The sequence below is a fragment of the Eumetopias jubatus genome, unplaced genomic scaffold (genome assembly GCF_037043125.1).
Source record: "Eumetopias jubatus isolate StellerSeaLion01/CBP00866 unplaced genomic scaffold, mEumJub1_p1.0 scaffold_8, whole genome shotgun sequence".
NCBI classification, from domain to species: domain Eukaryota; kingdom Metazoa; phylum Chordata; class Mammalia; order Carnivora; family Otariidae; genus Eumetopias; species Eumetopias jubatus.
In genome coordinates this window covers 116,070,586-116,097,071 of record NW_028274814.1, presented here as the reverse complement: position 1 = coordinate 116,097,071, position 26,486 = coordinate 116,070,586, and the positions used below count along the sequence as shown (strand labels likewise).

The 26,486-nt window shown below is 43.8% G+C and overlaps 1 protein-coding gene across 2 annotated transcripts in view; it reads right to left on the bottom strand.

The window, feature by feature from the left end:
• PLXNC1 (plexin C1) overlaps nt 1-26,486 on the bottom strand; it is a 144,388-nt gene that overhangs the window by 76,294 nt on the left and 41,608 nt on the right. For both annotated transcript variants that reach the window (XM_028105497.2, XM_028105498.2), the window contains exons 5-7: nt 12,841-12,955; nt 5,242-5,395; nt 1,961-2,048 (exon numbers count right to left, since the gene is read on the bottom strand). In XM_028105497.2, coding sequence (XP_027961298.1) covers nt 1,961-2,048; nt 5,242-5,395; nt 12,841-12,955 — 357 coding nt within the window. The remainder of the gene's footprint in view (nt 1-1,960; nt 2,049-5,241; nt 5,396-12,840; nt 12,956-26,486) is intronic.

The window sequence follows — 26,486 nt, the reverse complement described above, 5'->3', positions numbered from 1 at the left end:
AACAACAACCACCAAAGCCCTGGACAGACTGATGAACCCAGGGGAGAGAGGACAGTCCTCTGAGGCTGGGGCTAGAGCACGGAATTTGTGCCCTGCTCTAGGCAGCCCCCGGGGCTGATGGACCATCATCACACCTACAGGGCTGTTGCCATGGAAACCGGAAGCTGGGGTCACCTGCCAAGCTGGTAGATAACAGGAACCCACCGACTCTGTTTCTGAATCGGGTTCTGCTATTTGTCTACCCTCAGGGAAGTTTCCCTCTGGAGACTGATCTCTCGGTCTCCACCCCTAGATCAGCACGCCCTCCCTCGCTGGACTAGTAACACCCCTCAACCGCCTGGAAGAGGCGAGACCAAAAGTATTGCCTGGCAAGTAGAGGGGAGGGGGCGCCACCGTTTGTTTTAATCAAATTAAGGAAGAACTGTGTCTACTAATCAAATAACCTATCATGTGAGGATAACAGCGGAGGACTTGAAAAGCTTGTCATAGAAAAATCGAAGTTGAAGGAACAATAAAAACAGAAACGGAGGTTGGTCTGGAAACACAGCCATGGGAGGTCGGCCGGGGACAGCAAGAGGGCCAGTGCAGGGAGCGGGGACACCGCTCGTATTTTAGAGTCTTCAAGGAATGCCAAAGCAGTCTGTGACTCCGATCTAGAGAAAACTGCAGCTTTGACGGGAGGAGGAAACGCAGGCTCACCGAAGTGTTTATCCAGCCACCTAAGTGAGCTAGAAGCAGGCTTGTGATTTGCATTCGCTGCCCCTTCGGTGTGAGTCCTGTACTGAGTGCTTTACTGAGGGAAGTAAGTACTCAAGGACAGGGCACACTCACCCTCTGGGGAGCTGTGGGTCTGAGCAGCTGGTTCGTAATTACTTAGTTGTGGGACCCGGGGCCAGTGACTTCTTCCGCCTGGCCTCTACACTGGGGAGGGAGGACCTGCTTTATGTTTCAGCCCTCTTTAAGCTATAAAATTCTTTGCAACTCTCCCCCCTTTTTCCTATTTCCACAGACTTCTGAGGCTTTCTGTATCAGGTTTGGTTTCTTCTCCCTCCCAAAATGCATCCAATTTATTAGAAATAACTGAATTTGATTCCTCTTTAAGAGTGCCACAGTGGTGAAGACAGGGTCCAGGGACTTCTATTCTGCTAGTGGTAGAGGGGCCCTCCAACTCAGTTTCAAGCCTGAATTCATTTCCCCCTAGCAACAGTGGTTCTCAGGCCAGGCCAAAAGAAACTCGCATTCGATACCCACAGAGTTGGTCAGTCAAATGACTGAATGAACTATAGAATCACTAATAATACGGCTTCCTGTTGTTTCCATAGGAACCTCCAACCCATCTTTCAACTGGAAAATCAGGAATCTGAGAAACATGTTTCCTCCCTGTCTTCTCTCTGATTTAGAAGCAAGGAGTGAGGTGTAGCCCTAACTCAGGGGGGTACTAGCCCAACATGGCCAAAGGTGGTACCAAAAGGTTGGCGGGGGTAGGGGGGTGGGTTGGGTGGGAATAAACATGTTCTTTCAATGGAAGAGATTTCATCTTGTCCTTCTCCTTGATGATTTCCCTTGCCTCACGTGAGCTCACACCCTCTCCCTTGACTCAAATTCCCAAAGCCATTCCAATCAGGGGAGAACATAACAGCTGCCACCCCCCCCCCCCGCCCCCCCTCCGCTGTACTCACTCCAAGGCGTCTCTTAGTCTGGGGAAAAAGTATTTCCCTGTTGGTAGGAACACTTAAGCACAGCTGTTTGTTCCTTAGCTGCTGCACCTTACTTATTAGGGCTTGAACGAGCCAGCTTATTAGCTCAGGGGCCCTCCTATCTCCCGTTAGGCCGTGCTCCAAAAGGCCCTTTAGAAAGTTCTACTCCACAAAAGAGTTCTTTACGGAGGAAATGGAGGCATAAAGCAAATAAATAAATTAAAACCAATGAAAGAATATTTAAATTTCAAATAAAATCTTACTCTCTTAATGACGAACAGTTGGTAAAGTTGAATCTTTTTGATAAATGCCAAGAACCGACGGAGAATGTCACGTTGACAACCAAAACATCTGGAGCAAAGGGGAAAAAAAATGTCATTTACGGTGGAGTCCCACTATCGTCAAGCAAAGCTGTAAATGCAAAAAATAAATATTTTTGCCTCCTTTGCACAGAGGGTGGGGTGTACCAGCTGTTGGCTAACATCTCAGTCGGCATGTGGTTCCTTCCCGGGGGCCATTCGCGTCAGGCAGCCAAAGTGCAAGCACAAGCCTCCAAACAGACCCAGGCCCACCTCACGTTCCAAGCCTCCCATGGATAATCACTAGGAAAAAGCCATTTTACAGCCCATTTACATCTCATACTCTCCCCGGGATCACTATCTCAGCTTGTAATTGGCCATGGCATAAGAATAAAACAAGTCACCGAGCAAGAACTGCCTAGAACATGATAACCAGAATGTTGGGAGACGAAAATCCTGTAGCTTCAGCAAAATCCACCCTGCCGATATTTGCCTAACAGATTCTAAGTGTGCTTCCCATGGGCTAGGTTCCATGATCCTCTTGGAGTCAACTGTTGCCAAATCTATGATAAAAAGTTTTCTTATTTGCTTTGGAAAACCATACTCACTGGGTAGAAACCCCACAAAAGAATAAAGTAACAAGAAAGATATAAACCGTGCTCAATCAGCATTAGAGAAATGTCATTGTTCCTGTATGTCCTTAACTTCTATATTCTATCCAAGGGGTTTCCAAATCCCAGGGGTGTATCAGAATCACTTGAGAAGCTGATGAAAACAGATCCCAGAGCCACGCTCCTCGATATCCTGACTTAACACACCTGGAGAGCCTCTGGGACTCTGTGGTGGGCAACGTTCCCCATGACATGATTGTATCCAGCTGGGGCTGGGTGCCAGAGCCTGGAGCGGCCCTCTCGAAGCCCAGTATGTCCAGGGGCCGGTGCTCCTTGGTGAGGTTTTCAATGTCAGCCATTTGGGAGGATACTGTCTTCCTTTTATGAGTTAATGGAGACAGAGGATGAGGCTTTAAAAATGAAAGGCTTCAGTTAGCCAAATAAGAAGTTGGCATAACTCTGTTGGCACCCTTTACTTTTCTATAGTGAAATTTTATTAGCGTGTGATTCCCAAAGTCTGAGAACCCTTAACTTAAGATACTTCTCTACAGCGATAAAATTCATTCTGAAAGCCAGGATACCACATACAATTCTGCTCACATGAAGTGGTTATATACGAAAGGATAACCGTCAGTTGTAAATGTTAGTAGAACGGACATACGGACAGGAAGCACAGAGAGACTCCCAGGGAAAACACACTTCAGTGGAATCTACAATGTTCAGTGATGAACACCAGGAAAAGTTGTACTTTTCTTCAGGTCAGCCATGCACAAAACACTACTGGGAAATATCACAAGGAAACAAATATATTTGATCTCTGCTCTGGCAGCATTTACAGTGATTCTGCAAGAGATAAAATGGCTTACGTGGAAAAACCCAACAATGACAGGACTCAAGGAAACAGCCCATGAGTGGTTTGAGTTCCATGTAGCACCTGACTACGCAGATGGGGGTGCCTGTGGGGGGTGCCCGAATAGCTTGGACTGTTAGGAAGGAAGTGACTCTTCCTCCACTGTTTCAAAGCAGAAGGGCAACAGGATTTGATGAAAGGGGTGAGGGCACGGACAGAGGTTTGGCAATGACCACCGGCTGGCTGAATGCACGAGGTGGGATGGGAGTTTGTTTGCTGGCTCAGAATATGCAAGGCATTCCAAGAAAAGGGCAGGCAGAAGTTGGGTGCAACGGATGGAGGCTCTAAATGTGACCTAAGAGCTTTACAAGGTGATCTCAAATACTTGAAAAACGGATTTTATACATGAGTGAGATCTGCATTATAATGAGCAAAATTAACTAGAAACCTATCTCAAAGGCTGCATAGGGTAAACAAAGAAAAATGGAGAACTGAAATCATTTTCCAAGCTGTTCGATCCCAGTCACCAAGAGCCCAGTGGCTGAGAGGCATTTTTTTAAGCTTGGGTCTCTGGCCTGGTGCACCAAATTCCCTTCGGAGAGATTTGGGATGAACCAAGTAACACCAGTTCTCACCACGAAACTCAGTTCCATCATGATTTTCCCCCTTTTTAGGAAGCCTGCACCAATCTTGTGACCCTACTTCTAGTCTTTCTCTCCCACGGGGATTCCTGAATCCTCAGTGTGTCCACCATAACTCATAACCATCCAGATTCTCTGGAATCTGCCTACTTCTCTCCATCCCTGTCTCTGCACCTGCTCTCCCGGTCACCCCCACCGGGATCACCCCAACAGCTTTCCTTCTACCTGATTTTTCGAAACAGCTCACTCCTTTCCTTTTCTAGCCATCCTCCACCTGCAGCCATTCATTCATTCATTCATTCATTCATTCAACAAAAATTTATTGATTGTAAATGGCTCTTTACACCAGATACTCTGTGCCTTCTTTGGTATCTATCGCTTTCCATCTGTCCCTACTCCATTTGCCTGAACCATATAGAACCTCTTATGGCTTTTCAGACAAAGCTTTTTTCTCTCTTTCTAGCCATCACACTCGTTGGTCTCTGCCTGGAATGCTCTTTCCCCTTTTCTTTGGCTCCATTCTATTCATCTTCTAGGAAGTTTTCCTCGTTCCCTCAGCCACCGCCCAGGTTCGGTTAGGTGCCCCTTTCCTCTACTTCCCATGGCTCTCTATGCATTTACATGCTTCATTGTCATGAGTCACCTACTTGTCTCTACCCCAAGAAGCTATAAATACTGCAAGCAAGGACCAGGTCTGTCTTTTTTGGTCACTGTATCCCTAGCACCTAGCACAGTGCCCAACACATAGCAGATATTCAATAAATACTTCCTTTCTGAATGAATGCAATGATCTTAAGATGACAGAACATTAGCCGTTCTATTTTCTCATCTCATCAAGGGCATTCCCAGCTTTTCCGATCTCTGAATTATCTGAACCCTTTGGGTAGGGGCAGCCCAATGATCTCTAGCTTTACCCCACTGTCATCTCGAGCATCCCCTCCTCTTGTCATTCTCCACCCACACAAGAGTAGGATGCTGGAGTCCTGGGAGGAGGGAGAGCAGGAGGTAGGCAGAGACTGAATCTATAGGGTGGGACTATACAGACTCCCTTACATTCAACTCGCTTCCTGGGCCATCTGGAACTCAGAAGGCTCTCCTGCCGTCTTCACTTTCAAACAAAAAACTAGCAAAGAGTCTGCCTACCTTTGTAGGTTGCTCTGGTGGGGATGCTGCACGTGCAGGTCTTGCCTGGCGGACTTTTACCCCTGCAGAGCTGCCTGCCTGTGTCCAGGTTCTTCACCACACACTCCCACTCCGAGCGTTTGGGAGGGAAGCTTCCCACCACAGTGACTGTAGTCTGTGTGGGGAAGAAGAAGATTCAGGAACCATGTCATTGTTTTGGTACCCTCTCCATCCATCCTCGAGCCTTAAGTGAACTCACCCTTTGACATGCCAGAGAAGGAGAACTTCTCAGACTGCTGATGTAAAGAAAGAGACGTTTTGACTATTTGATTCGCCCTTTTGTGAATCACATATTCATATTCTTGGACCATTTTTCTGCTCTGTATTTTCATCAGTTTTTAAGAGCGCTCTGTATAGACATTAATCCTTATCTGTCATATTTCTGACACACATTTTCTCCTAATCTGTTTGTCTTACAACTTGCATGTGTGGTATCTTTTACCCCACACAATGTGTTTTTATGTTGTCATGTTTTTGCGTTGGTTATAAAGTTGTTCCCAAACTTTAGCTTATAGACAAATACAAAATTGTGATCTTTGTTTTGTTTTTTTAAACTTCTATCTGTAATCTATCTGGAATTTATTTTTATGTATAAGGGTCCAACTTTATTTTTATCTGGATGACTAATCAGCTATGTCACAACCATTTACTTAAAAAATACCTTCCTTTTCCCACTGAACTGAAATACCGCTTTTGTCATATATTAAGTTAGCATGTATCTGGAATCTATGTCTGAATTCCGCTCTGTTCCAATTATCTATTGATTTACTTCCATTCCTATGTCAAGCTTTTACTACTGTGATTTTAAATATATTTAACATCCGAAGAGACAAACTCTATTTATCTTTATTTTCATAATTTTCTTAGCATCTCCTAGACATTGCTCTTCCATATAAATTTCAAGACTATCTTACCCAAAGGGGGCGAGGAGACTGAGTTTAATTGGAATTGTATTAAATAGATGCATTAGTTTTAGGAGATCTTATATATTTGTGATATTAAGTATTCCCATCCAAACACATGATTTTTTTTTCATTTGTTTCTGTTTGGGCTGGGGTTTATTTAAGAAGATGTACCTTGATTTCCCAGGTGCTAAGATACATTTTTCATTTCTTTATTTCTTAATGGTATTGTTGTTAGATTATAGTTTTAAAGAAGGTGACCTATGAAGTCTACTTAAAATTAAGGTTTTGTTTGTGGGCAAACATACGATCAGAGTTTTGGAGTGAGAGGCTGTGTGTATGTGTGTGTACACAAATGGACACAAAGAGAAAATCTTGAAATTTCCCCTAAAGCAACTTTTTCCCAAATGAATTATCTAAAGAAACAAGGCAGCCAGTTCTCATGTTGAAAGAGGAAAATTATCCCACCACAAAAAAAGGAAATGCAATGTGATGGGATAAAGGTGTTAGCTAATGTTACGGTGGTAATCATATGACAATATATCAATGTATCAAACCAACCCGTTGTACATCTTAAACTTACACAATGTTCGATGTGATTGTATTTCAGTTAAAAAAAAAAGAAAATGAAGGTTAGAAAAAAAGGAAATTAAAGGAATTAATATGCCAATGGTGGACCCCTTCGGCAGCAGGTGCATGAAGGGTATCTGGTGGGAAGGTGGGCTAAGCATTAGGAAGATGGGAGCAGAGGAAGTGGTAACCTGCCAACTATGATGAAGAACTACAGCCCCAGACAACCTGGGAGGTGTCCATCTTCTGTTATACATCTGGCTTTAACCCAGACTTTTCCAATGGCCAGCCTCAAACTCTGTTGTCTCTCGTCCTCAAATCAGCTCGATATGTCTAATCTAGTCCTGGGGTCAGTTCCATCTTTCCATTTCCAAAACATTCTGTTTCTCAGCCAATAAATCTTGCCAGAGAAGGCAAGTTCTTATAATCCAGCTTTAACTGGACTGAAGTCCAACCATCTGTAGCAGGCTTGAGCATAGCAACGAAGCCCAAACTGCTCTCACTAGCTCCCCTCCAACAAATGGCTGAGCTCTCATTCACGCTGCCGCCTTTGACCCAGCATTTATAACTGCACACACATCTCAGCACATGATCACATATTATCCTGTGTACATACAGGTCTTAAATTTATTTCATTACTCAAACAATACAACAACAGAATCAGAATTTTTTTTTGAAATCCTTTTTTCACCAGTTTTAAATTTTCCACATTTCCTTCCAGTTCTGACATAGCTTTTACATAACTGTAATCGTTGCCTTTATTTGTTCCCTCTTTATCAAGCTCTTAACATGTGCCGAGTGCTGTGCAAGGTGTTAAATGCTTTCGTGAACCAAATAGCTATGGTCCCTGCCCTCAAAGAGCTTATAGTCTAGCAGAAAGGTGGGGATGTCACCTTTTGGGAACTGGAGGCCATACAGTATGAAGAGATCGTCAAGAGGGGATAGAAGCCTAGACTGGGATGGTACAGTGGAGACGGAAAGAACTCACAGATTCAGGATACCCTTTGGAAGTAGCATGGGGTGGGACCGGAGGTAGGGCATGTGGATATGGAGAATTTTGGTAAGAAAAACGGATGGATGGAAGTACCGTCTACTGAAATATGACACACAGAGGGAGAGGTAGACTTTGGGTGGAAAAATGCAAGATTTCAATTTTGGTTGTGTTTAGTTCAAGATACTTGTGTAATAATCAAGAGATAGGTCAAGTTAGATATGGGCCTGGAACTCAGAGGAGCAATGTGGGCTAGAGATAAAGGAGACATGAACACAGAGATGAGATATAAAGACAAGGGAGTGGATAAAATGGTCTATAGACAAAGTAGAGAGCTAAAGACAAGAAGAGCCCAAACTGGGTCTAAAACAACTCCAGTATTTAGAGTCAGGGAGAGATGAAGCCAGCAAGGGAGGCTGAGGCATGACCAGAGAGAAGGAAGTAAGCATGGGCAGGGTGTGCCAAGGGAGGGAGGGCGACGGGAGAGGGGGTTTCAAGAACACAGCCAACGGACCAAGTAAGAGGAGGACTTACAGTGTCTGCTGGATGCCTACAAGGAGTTCGCTAGTGACCTCAGCAAGAACAGTTACAGGGGAACCCTGGGGCAGAAGCCAGGTTGGAGTTGATCTGAAAATAGCAAGTTTTTTCAAGTGCAGTGGAAGGAGAGGGTAGCCAGGGAGCTGAAGGTATTTTTGTGTGGGTGTGGGTTCCAGGCAAGTATAGATAAAACCTGACGCCTTGGCTTAATAAACCCAACTTGGGAATCCTTACGAGGTTCTCCAACTAAGAATATAGTTCCTTCTCCAGCTAAGCTGGATAGAGAGGGAATGAAGACACAAAGAATCAGATGAGATAGAAAGTTTGAGTGTCAATTAGCTAGTCATGTCCACGGCACCAGAGAGTTGGCTGCATAACATTCTAGCAGGTAGCAGACCCTATTTTACTTAACCATTCTGCTTATTGCCAAACAGTTTCTTTATTTCTAGGTTTCTCAGTCTACAAAGCTACTGCAACGGCATCCGCATGCTTACAGTTTTGCTTCTTTCAAGTTACTTCTTCAGAATTCAAAGCCTGGAATTAGTGTTTCAAATAGAATGAATATACTTATGACTTATGAAACAGAACACCAAATTGCTCTCCACAAAGGCTGTGCTAATTGGCATTGCCAATGCCAGGTGTTAGCATATCTTATCACTTTAATTTGTATTTATTAGATAATTAGTGACGTGAACATATTCCGCTAACTATGTCTAACTCTCTAAACCTCCTCTTGTGAGAATGTACGCTTTTGCCCACTCTTTGGTGTCCTGGTATTTTTCTTTTTAATTTCTCCTGGTTTTAATATCTTGCAATGAATATCTTGCCTGTTGCAAATGTTTTCCCTGAATTGTGCTGTAGTTATCTTTTTTGTTGTATATTTTTAAATGTCAAGTATATGAATATTTTTCCTTTGTTATTACACACTACATTGCTTCAGAGCTAAGAAAATTATATTTCCAATTATCTGGTACCTATTTCTATTTTCTGTTTTTACGTGTTAGCTTTTTATTACTTCTTAATTAGCTTAAATTTTTATATTTAATGTAAAATGTGAATTAAGTTGTTTCCATATTGTAAGTCTGTTATCTCAGCACCTTTTATGAAATAATTCTTTTGTTTCCTCTTATTTTATGATATCTGATCTTTACAATTTTTACATTTATTTCTGAGGTTTCTAGCCTATTCCCACGATCTACATTCTTACTTTTAAACAGAATCATGGGTTGAGTTATTGTCACTATCTACAAGTTCATAATCATATGGGAATGGTCTAGCTTAAATACATTTGTTTTTTCAAAACACATTTCGGATATTCTTGACCAGTTCATATTATTCCAGCTGATCTTAAATTACTTTTAAGAAAAAGTCTATTCAAATCTTCACTGGGATGACATGCAATCTAGAAAATAGGTTGAGGAAGAAATGACATTTTTATGGTATCTTCCTGCCCAGAAATGTAGTATGTGTCTGGATATATTCAAGATGTTTTTCCTATCTTCCAAGAAAATACTTTGTGTGTTTTTATTTTTATTTATGCTTATGTTTTTAATTGGTAAGGTTTCCCTATCATGAGTTATAAACAGCCTCAATAGACCACTGCCCCACTAGTTACTGCTAGAAAGAATTGCTTAAAGCAAGCTATTGCATAGCCCAAATTACTATTTGTGGTAGCTGTCTTCAAAGGTATCTTCTAGTAAAAGTGATTTTAAAATATAGGGTATACACCTCATCCTCTAAGTTTATGCCTGAGTGTTTTGGTTGTTTTTAATGAATGGGATCTTTTATTAATTGACCTTAACTCCTTTACCTCACCTAACGTTACTGATATTTGAATGTTTATTGAACATTTAGCACTTTTACTTCTAATTTGAATAGTTTTAAAAGCTAATATATTTAGATTTGGAAGATACACAACCACTTAAGATGAGCAAATAGTGACATTTTTTAATCTATTCCTTTCCCATAGTTATTTATATTACCGTCTCTTGTATTACGGCACTAGACACAAGTTTAAAAACAATGCTGGTTTGTATCAGTGATGGTGGAATTCCTTGTTTTCATTCTGATTTGTAAAAAAATGTTTCTAGTGTCTCTGCCTTAAGAGTCCTGCTGTTTGTAGGAAATACTTCTATTTCTCTGTCTTTTCTGTTTTTATCAGTATTAGCCATTTTCACTGATTGTTACAATGTCTTTATAAGTATACAAACAATTTTGCATAATGCAAAAACAGGATGTCACACATCCTTTTTTTTTATGTTTGTGTATGTGAGAATTTCATTTTTCTTCTTTTTTTTTTTCCTACTTGTCTCAGCCCTCCCTCTCACCACATCATCAGTCACACCAGCAGGAGAGCCCATGTTCACAACCTAGTAAGAATTCTTTCATATTCTTCTTCATGCGCAAATAATTATATAGAGACATAAACATATACAGTAGATCATGCTATATCAATAGCATATCATATATGCTATATATATCAATAGCATATATTGAGTTTTCGATCAATATAAGATCATGCCACACATACTTTTCTGCATCTTGCTGTTTTTGCTCAACAAAACCTCACGAAATCCCTCCAAGCCAACTGGAATTGCTCCAATTATTTCTTGTTAATGCCGATTCTGTAATGAGGATGAGGATATACAATCTTCTAATTGTTTTGTGTAAAGAGATGATGCTTCTTGGAAGCAGAGGCTCTGCATTATATCAGGGTCTTTCTGTACTCAGAAAGTTACTAGAATGTTACTAGGCATGTGACGGGCAGGTAGCCAACACTCTTGGACCCGAGCTATAGACTACCATCTCTGTAGGTCAGGGTCAGGTATTATTTAAATCAACAAAGATCTGGAACTTTCAGGTAAGTCACAGATGACCATAAAAGTAGGAAATATTTTGAAACAATATGACTAAGAGATGGCATGACATGTTTTATCAACGTTATTAAAATAATCAGTCTAAAGTTGGTTTCAAAGATTACTAAATTCTTATCTCCTTTACCTTGAGAGTGATGGTAAGTTGGAGAGCGAGGTAATGGTCGTGTGGGAAGGTTCTACAGGGATTTGGGTAAACCACAGTGGGACTCGGGGTAGAGAAGAAAGCACTAGTGGTTGTTTGGGTGGTAAATATTTTTTGCAACGTTCCAAACTAGATAGAAATGGTGATTAATTTATACCAGTGAACCCAAAGATTGGTAAGCAGATTGTGTAGGCAGCATCTTTTATATAATCAACAAGTTACTTTCTCTTACTACATTTAGCTGAAGTATCACCCTTAAAATTTTCAAAATGATTAAAACAAAAATTTTGGATAATCTTAACCATTTATCAAGAGTCCGGGGTATATTCAAACATCTTGGTATTTCTTTTTTATCATTCTCTATCAGCTCGAAAGTTAGCTATTTTTCAGACTGATAAGAGAAAATTTTGACCACACCTATGCTGAGATACCTAAGCATCTTCTTCACACATTTTTTTCACTCTGACTCAGGGCTGGTGGAGGTTTGGATGAAGGCTTTGAAAGCTCTTTCTTCACCGCCCCCCCCCCCCAACCTGCCGGAAAACAATAGAAAGTGACAATAGCCAAATAACTTTAAATCCTTAGGTTCTGATCAGTTATGACTTGAAAGCTTTATTCTTTTATTATTTATCACTCATTAAATGCTCTGGCTCTCCTTTATTAAATGTTAAATCATCTTAAGTGGTATGGGTCTTGCTATTTGAAATGGTAAAGTGTACAGGAAAAGAGAAAGTGGCCCATTTCCTTGTTAATGTGGCATTCAGATAAAACAGAGTGAGCTCGACAGACAGGTCAACTGGCTGCTGATGGGGATTCTGTACAATTATTCATAATACAAGAACTATAATTAGGGAGAAAATGTCTCCTTACAGCACCACTGAGATTACAAGGCAGGAATTCCATATTCCCATAGGGTAAGGATGGTGTGTGAATCAGAAGATGCTCCAATCATAGGCTGCTCATTGTGTCCTCTCTCTCATCCAGTGATAGGGCTGAAGAGCTACCAATGGTGGCACGGCCATAACAAGAGCCCCCTGGCTTGCCAAGGAACCCCACTCACGATAATCACTGCCTGCAGTGGTTTCTCACCCTCTCTCCCAGTACTGCTTAAAGCCATGTATGTAAGATAGTTATCAGGAGAAGCCTGCACAAATTAGGGAAAGGACCCTAAAATAAAATTCTACACTTAAGTCACATTTAAGGAATCTTGTTGACCATGAGTCTGAACTTTTTTCTTCCTTTTTTACCAGTACCTTTTTCTACTACATTAATAGTCCATTTTTTTCTTTAAATTCAATGAACGAGGTCTACAAGATGACAAACTCCATGAGGGCAGGCTCGCCGTATGTCTTGTTCTCTGCTATTTCCTTAGCATCTCGCAGAGTGTATGGCATCTGCCAGGCACTCAATATTAGTAACTAAATGAATGGACTCTCCTAACTAAGCTTCTTTAATGCTAGTAGATACTTCACACACAGAAGGAAGTTAGCATCAGTTGTGCAAAATGAGACAGTAGAGACAAATTAAAATCTTTCCTCTTACCTTATCTTTACTGCTTCGAAATAGGTTAATTTGAGGGCACTTTTTTGCTCCTGATGAAATATCCAGCCAGTTTTCAAAGTTCTCTGGATGTAAACAATCTTCTTTAAAAGTACACCTATCAAAAAAAGGAAAAGGCAACAAAACAGCCACCCCACACATGCATTAGTTAAAACTTCTCATCCTTGGCTTCAGTACAGAATGCCAGGCTTTGGGCAGAGGATTATTGATTTTGAGCGAGAATGGGAACGTGATGCTAAAACCATGAAAAGCAATAGGACAACAGCAGAGCGTTTTTTCCATCATGTCTACGAGCAGAAAACAAATGTAGACAACACGCTGAACTTCGGCTCCCGCGGCCTCTCTCAGGATGACGTTGCCAAATACACCCAAAGCACATCCTCTAGTGGATTCTAAAATTAAAGGGCTCCCTTTGAGAAAAACCTGGTGCAAAGGACAGCCCAAGAAAGGGTTTACATATTGTATAGGTTTTAGGTTTGTGGTTCATCCCCAGAATATCAACCTACTGTGGAAATCTATTTGTTATTAAGAAAAAAATAAAGCTGTCTTGTGCTTTGTAGTCTGATAATTAAATATAAATATTTCAAGGGCAGAGTCTTCCCAAGAATGTGATAAGCCATTCCATAACCATCTGCTACATAACATTTATTTAGACAGACACCCAATTATATCAAAAGATATGGGTGCAACACTTTCCAGGGCCACTTTCCCAAGTCTGTCAGTGCAGAAGATGTCCCAAATAAATCTTAAGCTGTGGCCGGGGCCAATTCCTCTAGTAAACATGACCAGGAGCTAAAGGAGGAGAGCGCTCCTCTGCTGGATGTCTTGGCCACTCTAGGTCACCCTAACTTGGGAACTCCTGCCTCACCGGAAGGGCCAGCAACCCGACAAAAAGAATGAACAGCAAGGGCCATGGTATTCTCAAAGGTGTTGAACTCCACAAACATTCCACTGGATGATATCAAGGAGACCAAAATATCTGTTACCTATGCCTCCTCAAGGCCTGAGGTTAAAATGGAGGGGTAGAGGAGAACCAGTGACAGTAAGTTTGAAAAGAAGTGGAAAATTCATTAATCACAAGATTGAAAAGCAATGAAGTGATAAAGGCATGCATCTGTGGGGAGTCCCTCAAAGGGTCAGAGTGGGGCGGGATGTGGGCCCCGAAAGAGTATCTGACTTCACAAACATTTTTACTTCCTCTTCTTCCTCTTCTCTCCTTTTTTCAATTTGTAAGAATGTAGGCCCCATGGCTTCGTTTTTGAGCTCTGTGCTAATTTGAATATGACCAAAATAGAACAGGAAGCTGGTGAGTTTCATTAAACATCATCCTCGGGCACAGTGCTTTGAGCAAGTGCTGGGGAACCCTGTTTGCTAGGAGCACATCTGTGTCCAAACTCCCCTACATCTGTGTGGGCTCCTTTTCCAACGTCCTGACCGTGGGGATTTTCATCTGCAGTTTTCCAAAGCCATCAATTCATCCGACCCTTTATGGCTAGCTCATCCGTCACGGACATTAAGTTCAAATTAAACCGCCTGTCGGTGTCAGGGAGAGTCGGCCACAGACGGACGAGTGCGGCTGGATTGAAAAACAGGATGACGAAGTTGGTTCCTTATTCTGGATTTGAAAGAGATTACGACTGTCAAAACTACCGGCCTCTCTCGGGCACTCTGGTTTGAATAAGATGCTCCCTCTGTCTATTTGAAAAACAAAACAAAAAACAACAACAAAGCCAGTTCTAGAGCGAATGGAGTACAAATATTGTCGTGGGCTCTTAATGCTGCCTGGAAGTCAAGGCCTAAGGCTGCCAAAAAAACAAGTGTAAAATACTTCACACAAATACTGCTGCAATTTGCCAATTTGCAGGCAGAACACAGTAGTGCCACTGAGTTATCACCCCCTTTGCTGAACTCCTATAGCATTTCTTGTCGGAACCACACATTTTGGTATTTAATCATATGCTGTGTTGAATTACAACTTAAGTGTTTCATATGTCGGTGTCATTTCTCCCCCACCCAAGGAAGCTCTAAGCTCCTCAAAGGAAGGGAGAATGTCTTTAAGATTTCTTCAGCAAATCCCTCAGTGTCTGGCAGCATGATATGCAAATACTAGGGTTTCAATAAATATTTTTGAATGGATGGATGAAATATGAAATCTCTATAGGTCCTTTCTGTGGGTGATTTTTCTTTCTAAAGTTTTCTTCTAATATATGTTTAATTCCTACTTATGATAAAGAGACTGTTTTTAATGTAAGCTAAAAGTTCAAATCTGGGGCCAGAGAGGGAGCCGATTAGAAGTTTTCAGTTTATCTTTTAGGGAAAAAAAAAACATATATAGCGAACCTTTTACTTCCTATTTTGTACAAGGTAGAAACAAAATCTAACCATGTTAAGCAACTAAACATGAATTTCTTGCTTCTAAAACACCTCTGAAATTTCTAAACTCCCATTTCTTGCTTCTCACCAGTAAAAATAAATTTAAAAAAATAAAACAGCAAACCGTGACACCAAGAATGTACAACCAGATGGTCAACCAACAACAGCATCTTATTACTTCTCCAATATTGCAGATTATAAAGTCTTCATGACAGCATGTTATCCGCACATTCAGATTTCCTAAGGAGGGGGAACAGATCTTATAGCCCCCACATTTTAGTAAAATAAAAGCAGTTGTTTCGAAATTATCCCTTCCGAAAGCTATCATTCTAACTCCTATGTATCACAAAATCAATGGTCAGGTGGCATAGACACTTAAGCCTTTGTCCAAATGAAATTAAAATCTCATGGTCGAACACAACTCTCGGTGAGGCTGATCCTCAGTGAGGTGCTCTCAGGTCGGCTGATCTAAGTGGCTTCATTTCAATTTCTTCAGGCCACAGACAAGAGGAAAATTGGATTCGGATTAGAATGAGCACATTCTGGAGAGAACAGCAAGCGATAGATTTGCTTCCCTTCCTCTGTGGATACGGCTACGACCCCATCCTCTACTGAGGGTCTACCCAAAAGCCCTAAGACGTCTAATCACTATTTTCTTTTTCCAAGTCCTTATTTCCAGCTGATCTCATGCCTACACCATAAGGCCAATATGTAGGCACTCGCCTATTTGCAAATCAGGAAATTGAACCTGCTCAAATGCAAAGAAAAGACTGTCTGAAGAACACAAAACAAAACCCAAACCAAAAATTAAAAAAAAAAAAAACAGAAAACAAAACCATTTTCCTTAGGTGAAAAACACAGTATGTGGAGATACTTTAGTGAAAAAAACTAGTTAAGAAGCTTGTTCTTATTAGTTTCTATGAAATCTGCTGTAAAGCCTAATCTATTCAAAACAATAACCGACTTTGATGTTGTCTGCTCAACTATGTAAGTACATGGACCATGCCCTCCCCCCCACCCCCAGCTCACGAAAAAGTATGTTCAAAACCTATCCAGGCTTGAGCTCCTGAACAGAAAGTTTCCAGGCCCTTGTTTCCAAGTTTGCTGTTTGGAGTTCAGAAAGTATTTTCATAGTATAGGTTTGCTTCCCGAGTTCACAGAAATCTGGCTAAACTCAAATATCCCTGAGTAACTAGCTCAGCATGCACGTGCAAGGAGGGAGCACTGCCCCATCCTAGGCTCTGGTCTGCGCGCTTACAGGTGGCACTCCGTCAGTTCTCCCAACCACCTCATTCTATAGGCACGAAACAGAGGCTCAGAGAAGGGCAATAACAGGCCAACGTCACACAGCCACAAGTGACAGAAGTCTGCCTACAGAGCCACCCACTTGGCCACCCTGCTGCGAGGCCTCCTATGAACCCTAACTACCCACTTAATAAGGTGTGAAAGGGTAAAGACATTCAGGGTTCCTCCTGGCTTCCTGGGGCCTCAGCAGGGGTTGGGGAGGGTAGGGCTGGGCCAGGATGAGCAGCCCAGAGACACAGTCTCTCGAGGTTGAAAGGACAGCAAGGACTTGAGGGGGAGGGGGGATTCTGAGAGGCCTCTGATTTTCATCTATCACTAGCCCTGAATACAAAACATCCATCTACAGGTTAAAATCCCAGGAGGCTCCCAATTTACAAACCTATTATGCAACCCCCAATTTACTTGCTACCCATCTGTTTGTAATATGGAATACACTTTTCTCCCCATAGAAATGTTACAAAAACAGTGATTAGGTCTCCAGGTTAGCCCACAAAACCTATTTATCCGTAATGTAACTTCAACGGTATATATTTGCAGTAAAGAGTAGCAGGAAACAATGAGATTGCAGCCATTTGCATTATATAGCAGTTTTTCTTCTATTTTACTTATTTGTGTTTCTGCTCAGCTGGTAGTCTGGGAACAGTGCCCAGCGGGATCGACTTTTGAATTTATTACTACACTATTATATTTATACATTATTTCTGGTTTTTTAATGGGCAGGATTTAAATTATTAATTGTTTTCATGCCAACATAAAGAACAGGGAGACCCACCTCTGAAAAGGAACTGAAGTTCCCAGGCAGGTAAAATGCCTGTGGGCTGGGCTAGGGGACTTTGGAATCTGACTCTATTAGGGCCAGGATCTCTCTCTCTCTCTTTTTTTTCCTTGTTCAGTGAGACTTTATTGGTCCTTAGAGTGACATCTCAGTTACCAAGGTAAATTTCACATACAAGACTGTTCGTAAAAACATGTAAAATAATATAAAAATAAATTGAAGTCACTTTTATATATTTACTGAATTAAGTAGTACAATAAATACTACAATAAGCAAAAAGCTTCAATCCCACAATTCAGTGTCACCGAAGTTAGAGTAGTATTCGTAAATATGAGTTTTAAAATATAAGTGACAGACATTAAAGCACTGAAAAACTAGGATAAAAGTGAATTTTGGCACGTGAGTGAGCTCTTCTGTCATTAGTATTTGACAGCCTGGGACAATGGAAGCCCTTTCTCACCTACTGTTTGAGGTATGACTATCCACCTAAGTCAGCAACATGCTGGAATACTTAAGTTTACAATCTTTGAGTTAACTTTTCCCTTTTGAGAAGCCCAAAGAGCAACTCAGTGCTTATTACTGTGCAAAAATTATCCAAAATCCTAACAGAATTTAGGAGGGAAGTTTTTCTTGTGTTGCAGGGCCCAGTGTCCTGGCCTGAGGTCAGAGAGACCCCCAGGCTCGGATGGGGCCAACTGGATTCCTTGCCGGGAGCCCCTCCGTAGGGTGATCTCTTTTCTCTGATTTGGCCTCCTTCCAATCAAAAAAAGAAGAAGAAATCCCACATCAACATGTAAACTAACCCATAACTTCAGTGACTCCAACATTATCACCCTCACTCTGGCTGATCTAAAACGGAAGCTGCTAATAGGAACGTTGGCAAAAAGCACGTAAGCCCCTGGAGGACTTCTGCCTGTCCCTGAGGAACCTACTACACCTGATATCTCTGCTGGATCCCTGGCACCCACTCCGAAGGTCAAAATCTACAACACAGTGTCATGGCCCTTCCTCTGGAGACAGCCTAGGACTCTGTCCTGCCACCTGCAGCGCCCAGGGGAATCGAGTCGACCTCAAACTTCACACTCAGAACCAACAGGCGCCCGGCAGGTTCCAGAAGGGGCAGTGCGGGGGGAGGAGGTATCCTCCCTGCCTCCATCCTCAAAAAGCCCACTTACTCAAACTTGAAATAGAAACTCTGAACTCAGAAATATAACTTCTACTTCCTGCCGCTCGAATTTCATTAGCATCCCCTAATCTAATTGTTCACCAAGAGCAGATAGTCCCTGAAAGAAACTGATAACTAAATATCAGGTAATTGGCTTGAACATGGGGTTGGTGTGACCTATTCCAAACATTCTATACTGATATAATATCAGAAAACTTTTAACAAGGAAACGATTCAGCCTCTCTCTCTTGGGGAACAGGAGGCTGTGTCCATACTGGGGGGAAATGTCTCGCTATAAGAGCATCCCAAGGTCTTCTGCTAAGGGATTTCAAGCAAATGCCTACATTTTTAGGAAAGGGGGGTGCTTTTGTTGACATTGTCAGTCCAAGAGATGAAGAAACCAAACTCGACCGAATAGAAGAGAACAGGATGTCCCTATGGCAAACTACACCCTGAATCCAAGGGCTCTGGGGTCAGGAAGGGGGGATGACAAAATACCAGATCAAAATAACATGCTAGGGAAGCTGAAAAATTGGACCTTCGTCACTGGAGCCAAAAGTCAATCTACATGATAAAATTATGCTAATTCCAGAGGCAAATTAGAGGACTTTTTTTTTTTTTTTAAATGAAACCATCTCACATGCCAGGGCCACCTTCTTTCACATGATGAGATTCATTTATTCTTCATAACAAACCTATGAAGTAAGAATGATCATTGTCTCTGCTTTATAGATGGGGGAAACTGAGGTGCAGAAAGGCACCATATGGCTTTCCCAAGGTCACAGAGTTAGCAAGTGGAGGGCCTGGGACACAAAAACCAGTCAGGGTAGCTCACATTTCCACGTCTCTATGGCCTCGCACAAAAGCTAACGCTTACTGAGCCTTTCCCACAGGCCAGCCACTGCTCCTCAGGCTTTCTGAAAATTAACTCATTGATCCTCACAACCACCTCGGGAAGTAGACATTATTATTATTGGCTCCACTGCAAGGATGAGGAAACTGTGAGGCGGAGCGATCAGGTGGCACAGCATGAACCTCGGCAGTCTTTACTCCTGTGCCAAATTCCTAAAAGTTTCCAAAGGCTTGCCAGGAGAGCGGCATCATAAATGCCAAGATAAAAGTCAACAGGTCCTCCCTGAGCGCGGGTCATATAGGAAAATATAGCTTTTAGTCACTTCTCAGAAAACAACAGTGCTCTTTGGGTTGTTTGGGGAGGGGGGTGTTAGTGTTAAAGTAGGGTTCTGTTGCGAAGAGGTTTGGGAGACACTGGGCAAATAAAATTAAACTAATTTCTCTGCTGCAGGACTTCTCAGAGCCTTGACTATGCTGGCGTACCTTGCAACTTTCCAAGACAGGAATGAATGATGCAACATCTTCCAACATTTTTAGACAGTCTAGTCATGCACACTGGGAAACACTGCCTGAACTTGGCTAATGAGCAGTAATTCAAATAGTGGATCAAATTAGAAAACTTTGGGCCTTCCTTGGCTTCTTTTCTCAACTCTCATATTCAGTTGATAATGACCTATTAATTCTAAGCATCCCTCTATGTTATCTCCTGCATTTCACTCTCGTCCATCACCTTGTAGCTGGGCTCCGGCCTTCCCACCTCCAGTGCCTCCAGTCAGCCCCCATACAGACATCTAGGCTATTCTCAAGCACAGAGCTGCTCATAGCACTTCCCACTTCAAAACCTTCAATGGCACCCTTTTGCCTGCACCAAACTCCTCCACCCATGTGTCTTTTATGACCAGAAGCCTAGACCACACGTTTCCATGGTCATGTCTCTACCCTGGCACTATGATCTAGCTCCTGCCTTCTTCTACAAACTCATCCCTAGGCAACTGTGGATTGATGAGTCTGTCTATGTGATTAACACATGCAGTGCAAACATGCCTGGCTCTTCCTAGCATATGCTGTTCCCACGGTGCCCAGAGGGCCCTTGCGCCTGCAGTATACTTGGTGAAATTGTGTTCCTTGGTTAAGGCGAGTTCAATGTTACTTCCTCCATGATGTCTGCCCAAGCTCCAGGCAAAGCAGTAGCTCCCTCCTCTGTGTCCCTGTGGCACCTTACGTGTGCTCCAGGTGTAGACAGCATATCGCATTAGCTGCTGATTGCCTGTCTCTCCCAGCAGACTGCAGTTACCCCAAGGGAAAGACCCACCTCATTCACCTTGGCAAGCCCCAGGACCTAGTGTCATATTTGGCATTCACACCACAAATATTTACTGAGTGCCACCAGACACCAAACACCATAGTAGGCACTGTGGACATATCAAAGTATAAACCAGTTAAAGTCCCCCTGTTAATAAGCTTACATTCCAGTGAGACATACAGACATAAACCAAATAAACAATAATATCAAATAATTTCAAATTAAGGTAAGTCTTCTGCAAAAACCAAAAACGTAGCACGGAGGAATTACTTTAGATTGGTCAAGAAAGGTGACATTTCAGCTCAAGAGTTCTAGGATGAAAACCATTGAGCCACATCAAAAAATAACCAGAACAGCATTCTAGGGAGAAGGGGCAGCATGTGCGAGGACCCTGAGTTCACATAAAGCTTGGAACTCTGTTCTCTGCAAGGAACTGATTGAAGACCAGACTGGCTAGTAAACAAAGGGAAGAGTGCTTCTGTCAATTATAAGCCTGTGACATTGGGCAAGTCACGTGCCCTCTCTGTGTCTCAGGCTGTCCATCTGCAGAAATGCAGATATTAATGGTTTCTACCTCATGGAGTTGTTAGCAAAATGTGCATCTATTTAACCGAGGCTTACAATAATGCCTCAGTAAATAGTAGTGGTTGTTGTGATACTTATTACTCAGGCAAGTGAAACAGACTTTAGGGAAAAATTGGGGTGACATAAGCTACACACACACAAAATGGTAGTGACGAGACAGGGATCCTGGCAATAAGGCGCATCAGACTGCCCACGGGCATTGCTCGCACATGCTGGGTCAACATGCAGTGTACCTTTCCTCCGTAAGGAGGCAGACCAAGTTCAAGGCTTCTTGGAGGATTCTCAATCACAACATGCCTTCCTCCCAAGACTAAAGGGCTCTCTAGGGCCTCCCCACACCTTGAGCACCAGCTAGAAGCACTTTCCATGGTGTATGGACAGTATTTGCTTGGTGTATGCTTCACACCGTAACCTGTGAGATTCTCCAGGGCAGAGCCTCATTCATCTCTCTTCCCCAAGGGCCTAGTTCAGGGCCTGACCCACAGCCCGTATCCAACAAGCGTTAGCTGAATTGGATTAGGAATTCAATTTCAAAGCGACTAAAATTCTTGACTATGTCTCCATGATACCAGCATAAGTTGTTTCATTGATTTTTGTTCACTGGGCTGGCCTGTTAACTGGCATGGTGGAAAACCAGCCTTTGTCTTGAAACTCAGAGTTATTTAGCGCACATAAAACACATTTACAGACTGAAACACTCACACAAAAGGGATTTGTAGCCTTCACCCCATGTGGTTCTTTTGTGGGTGATGAGCTTACTGAAGCTGGTGGTTTTTGCTTCCAAACATAAACCATGAGCTGAAGAATTTAAGGGAGGTGTTTTTAAAATATGTAAGATGGAAATAAACATGGGAAAACGAAGCCTTTTGAGTCAAGATGATCTGGATTCAAAGCTGCTCTTCTCCACATGCCCTGTGCAGCTGGGGACACAGGCCTTCCCCACTCTGGGCCTCCATCTCCCCACCAGGAAAGCAGGTGGCCCATCTTCCTGAGAGCAATACTGAATGCCCGCTTAGCCTATCAGAAACAGTCCCCTCTCTATACAGCAGAACATAAGTGCCTAAGCTTTACAAAATGTTACAAAAGCAAAAACATGAAAGGCTGCCTGGAAGGCTTCCAAAGAAGATGGGAACATTGTGTTTGAAGGTGGAGAAGGTGCTGGGAACAGGACATCTTCTAGGTCACAAAGACAAGTGAAAACATTTGAGGAATGTTTAAAAGCCAATCAATACATACTTATGAAAGTGCCTGCTGCCTGAGATAAGGTCATTTCAAAAAAATCTATTCCATTAAAACATGTATTTACTAAAAGGGGCGTTCCTAATGGTACTTGTTCCAAGTCAGGGAACATCAATTAACAAGATGGTGCAGGTAAGCAGTTTGGATGCTGCGCTCGGAGGACCTCGGCGGCCAGTGCTTTCAAACAAAACTGGCTTCTGAGTGAGGTGAGCCTTCTTCCTGTGTCGACCTCTACCAGCTCTCGGGGTACCAAGAGCTCTGCCCCTCCATGATTTCGCCCCCTCTCCTCCTTCTGCTTTGAAAGAAGTAGGATTTGTTCACAGCTCCTAACAGTGGATACAGATGCAGAACAACCCGGGGGATCTTGGCTCACCCGAAACCTGTCTCCACTGTTAGAAGGTCCCCAAACCCCTTTCAGCATTCTGGCTAACCCAGGTACATGGGCTGGGCTTCGGCCAGGGTAATTCAGGAGTGCCCCGAGGTCCGAAGAGTGTATTCCTCTTTGCTCCCCACTGCTTCCTCCCCACAGATGGTTGTCCTACTTGCTTCTACACAATTAGTCGGCACAATGGGGTCCTCACCCAAGAAGGATGGGGCCGCCCCCAAATTCCATGATTACCATGATCACTGTCACTGAAGCCACGCTGGACCATCAAGGAGCATCACTGTCCAGGCTGCAAGCACAAGGACACATCCCGGATTGGAAGGAAAGGAGGAATGAAGGCAGAATGGGAAGCATTTTCTGTCTCAAACTGTCTTCTGGGCCACTCAGTTAGGGCTGGCCATAACCCACGAAGGGGTACATCTCCAGAGCTGAATGTGCTCCTTCGGGTCTTGGCTCAGACGTGCTCTGTGAGGCCTTCAGGAACCACTCCGGTTCAAACTGCAACCTCTGGGGCCTCCAGCCAGCACCCCTTAGCCCCATCCTCTGCTGTATTTTTCTTCAGAACACTGATCACCATCTGACATGCTATTTCTTTATGCTTACATGGTCCCTCTTCCCCCATGTGGTGAGTTGAACAATGCTCCCTCAACATTCATGTCCACCTAGAACCTCAGAAGGTGACCTTGTTTGGAAAGACGGTCTGTGCAGATGTAATGCAAGGACCTCAAGAGGAGATCCTCCTGGATTTAAGGTATCCAGTGCCTGGTGTCTGGAAAAGAGAAAGGAGAAGGAGATTTGGAGGCACAAAGGGGAAAAGCCCACGTCATGAGAGAGGTGGGGCTCACAGTTCTGCTGCTACAAGCCTGAAAGACCAGGAGCCCCTAAAGCTGGAAGAAGAGAGGGAGCACTCTCCCCTAGAGCCTTGTGGATTTCTAGCCTCCAGAACTGTGAGGGAATACATCTGTGTTGTTGTAAGCCACTGACATTGTGGTCATTGGCTAGAGCAGCCTTAGGAATTGAACACCCCATTAGAAGGACCTCCACGAGGGTAAAGATTTAGGGCTGTGCTGTTCACTGCTGCAGAATCCTAGTGCTTAGAACAGCGCCGGCCACACGCTAGGGTCTCGATAGATACCTGTTAACTGAAAGCATGGATGCTTACACTTTCAAGGTGGAAGTCTTTCTACAAGTCAGGTTGGCTCTGAGTCCCATCATCTTTCTTAGGCATAGACAGTCATCCGCCAAGGGTCCATTTAGATCAGGCTCTTCTCTCTACTGCCCCTGCCACAAGGGATGATATCTCTTCCTCGTTCCTCTTCCCTTTCCCTACAGTGGGGGGTGAAGGCGCTGGCTTGCGAGTTCGAGCTAGATTCCACTACCTGTGCAACCCGACATCGGCAGAGTAACGGTCCCCAAAAATACCCATGTCTCCCTTCCCTGGGACCTGGGCTTATGTTCCCTCACACGGCTAAAAGACTTTGCAGATGTGATTAAGGATCTCAAGATGGGGAAACTGTCGTAGATGCTCTGCAGGAGGGTCAGAGTCAGAGAAGAGGACCTGACGATGGAAATAGAATTCAGAGCCCGAGAGATGTGAAGGTGCCTCACTGCCGACTTCGAAGATGCAAGCAGCAGCCACGGGCTAAGGGGGCAGGCTGTCTCTGGAGGCTAGAAAAGACAAGGACATGCAGTCTCCCTGCAGCCTCCCGAAGAAACACGGCCCCTTCAACACCTTGACCGTAGCCCAGTGAGACCCACTACAGATTTCCGGCTTCCCGAACTGTAAGATACTAAACATATGCTGTTTTAAGCCCCTAAGGTTGTGACCATCCGTTACAGCAGCAGTGGAAAAGGAATACACAACCTAAGGCTGTTTCCTCATCCCTAACGTGGGTATTGTCCCAGTGCTGACTTCACAGGGCAGCAGGGGGACTACCTGGAACAGGCACGGCACGCAGGGCACAGCATCGGGTGTAGGGTGAGCACGCCCCCCGCCCCCCGTCCACGCAGAGTGCGCCTGGGGTTGGGGCAGGCTTCTCGGGGGAGGCGCACTGCAACTGTGTCCTGAAGGGTCAGTGGGCATACCCCAGGGGGCTCCTCTACTGCCTCGGTGGGCGTCTCTGCTGCATACGGCCCGCCCCTCAGCAGGACAGACCGGGCCGCGGGAACGCAGACCTCACGAGAGTGTGGTTATGGCTTACCATGCCCCAGGGGTTGCCTTGGCCAAGTTTTTGGGCAGTCACAGCCTAGGGCCCTTAGAGCTAAAAAATGGCTGGGGAGGCTTGAGGAGGGAGTGTCTCTTGGAGGAGAGAGGGGAGGCAGACCCCGACACAGGAGAGCAGTGTAAGGAACTGGATGTGGCCGTAAGCAAATCATTTAACTCCTTTTGTTGTTGTTGTTGTTATTGTGGTCGTTGTTGCTAGTTCCTCTGGAGTGCTGGGGACAAATATGTTTAGCAGTCACATCTCAGTTTTTCTCCCTTGTATTCAAAATCCCCTTCTGTTACCGCCACCCTTTCAGGAAGGCTGACAGTGGGACTGGCCAGAGCCCTGTCGTCAGGCCGGGTCAAGGAATGATCTACCAGCTGCTGCCGGCTGGGGCTTCCTTGAAGGTTTTCCACGTGTCTACATGGAAGAAACCTGGAGAAGAATATGGGCAGGTGTCAGGTTTACACAAATCATCAAGGGGAACCGTAGACACCTTGTCGTTAACATGCCTGCTGATTATGATCCGTACAGCCTTACCCTATGCACTCCCTGTGCAGAGTGAGGCATGACAGCAAGGGACGATAAAGAAGCTTGGTCTTTCCCGCACAACCCGTTTTCTGAAGAGGACCCAACCCCGGTTCCATTATGTGACTAGGACCAGAGCAAGTGGAGCCCCATGGTGGCGCTGGGAGAGGCAGGGAGGTGGAGGAAGAGTGGCCAAGTAGATGACTCAGGACGAGACAGGAGATAAGCTCGTTCGTTACGAGACAGACCAGGAGACAGTGGAGGCTGGAAGGTGGACGGTTGGGAAGTCTGATAAAGCTGGTGCTCAGGTTAGTGCGGTTCATGCTGGACTCTGCCATCAGGATGATCTTTTGAAAACACAAACATGATCGTGTCCTCTGCTGAAAATCCTTTAATGGGTTTCCAGCACCCACTAATATGAAGTCCAAACTCAGAGCCCTTCACATCCTGGCCCCACCCAAGCCCCCATGCCCGTCCTTCCTCCCAGAGCCAGGGCACTCTAGGGCTTCGATCCAACCAGCTGCTCCCTCAGCCCTAGCTCACTATGCTGGATCCCCTAAAATGCCTTCCACTCCCTGGTCCTTTGGGGAAAGTCTACTCAGGCTTCAAGGCCTGATTTTTTTTTTTTTATCTTTTTTTTGGTTTACATTCTAGTTAGTTGACACACAGTTCAGTGTTGATTCAGGAGTTGAGTGGTTCATCATTTACACATAATACCCAGTGCTCATCACAAGTGCCCTTAATCTCCATCCCCATCTATCCCAGCCCAACCTCCCCTTCCACCAACCCTGTTCGTTCTCTATCGTTAAGAGTCTCTCGTGATTTGTTTCCCTCTTTTTATTCCCTTGCTGAATGTTCATCCATTTTGTTTCTTAAATTCCACATATGAGTGAAATCATATGGTTCATCTTTCT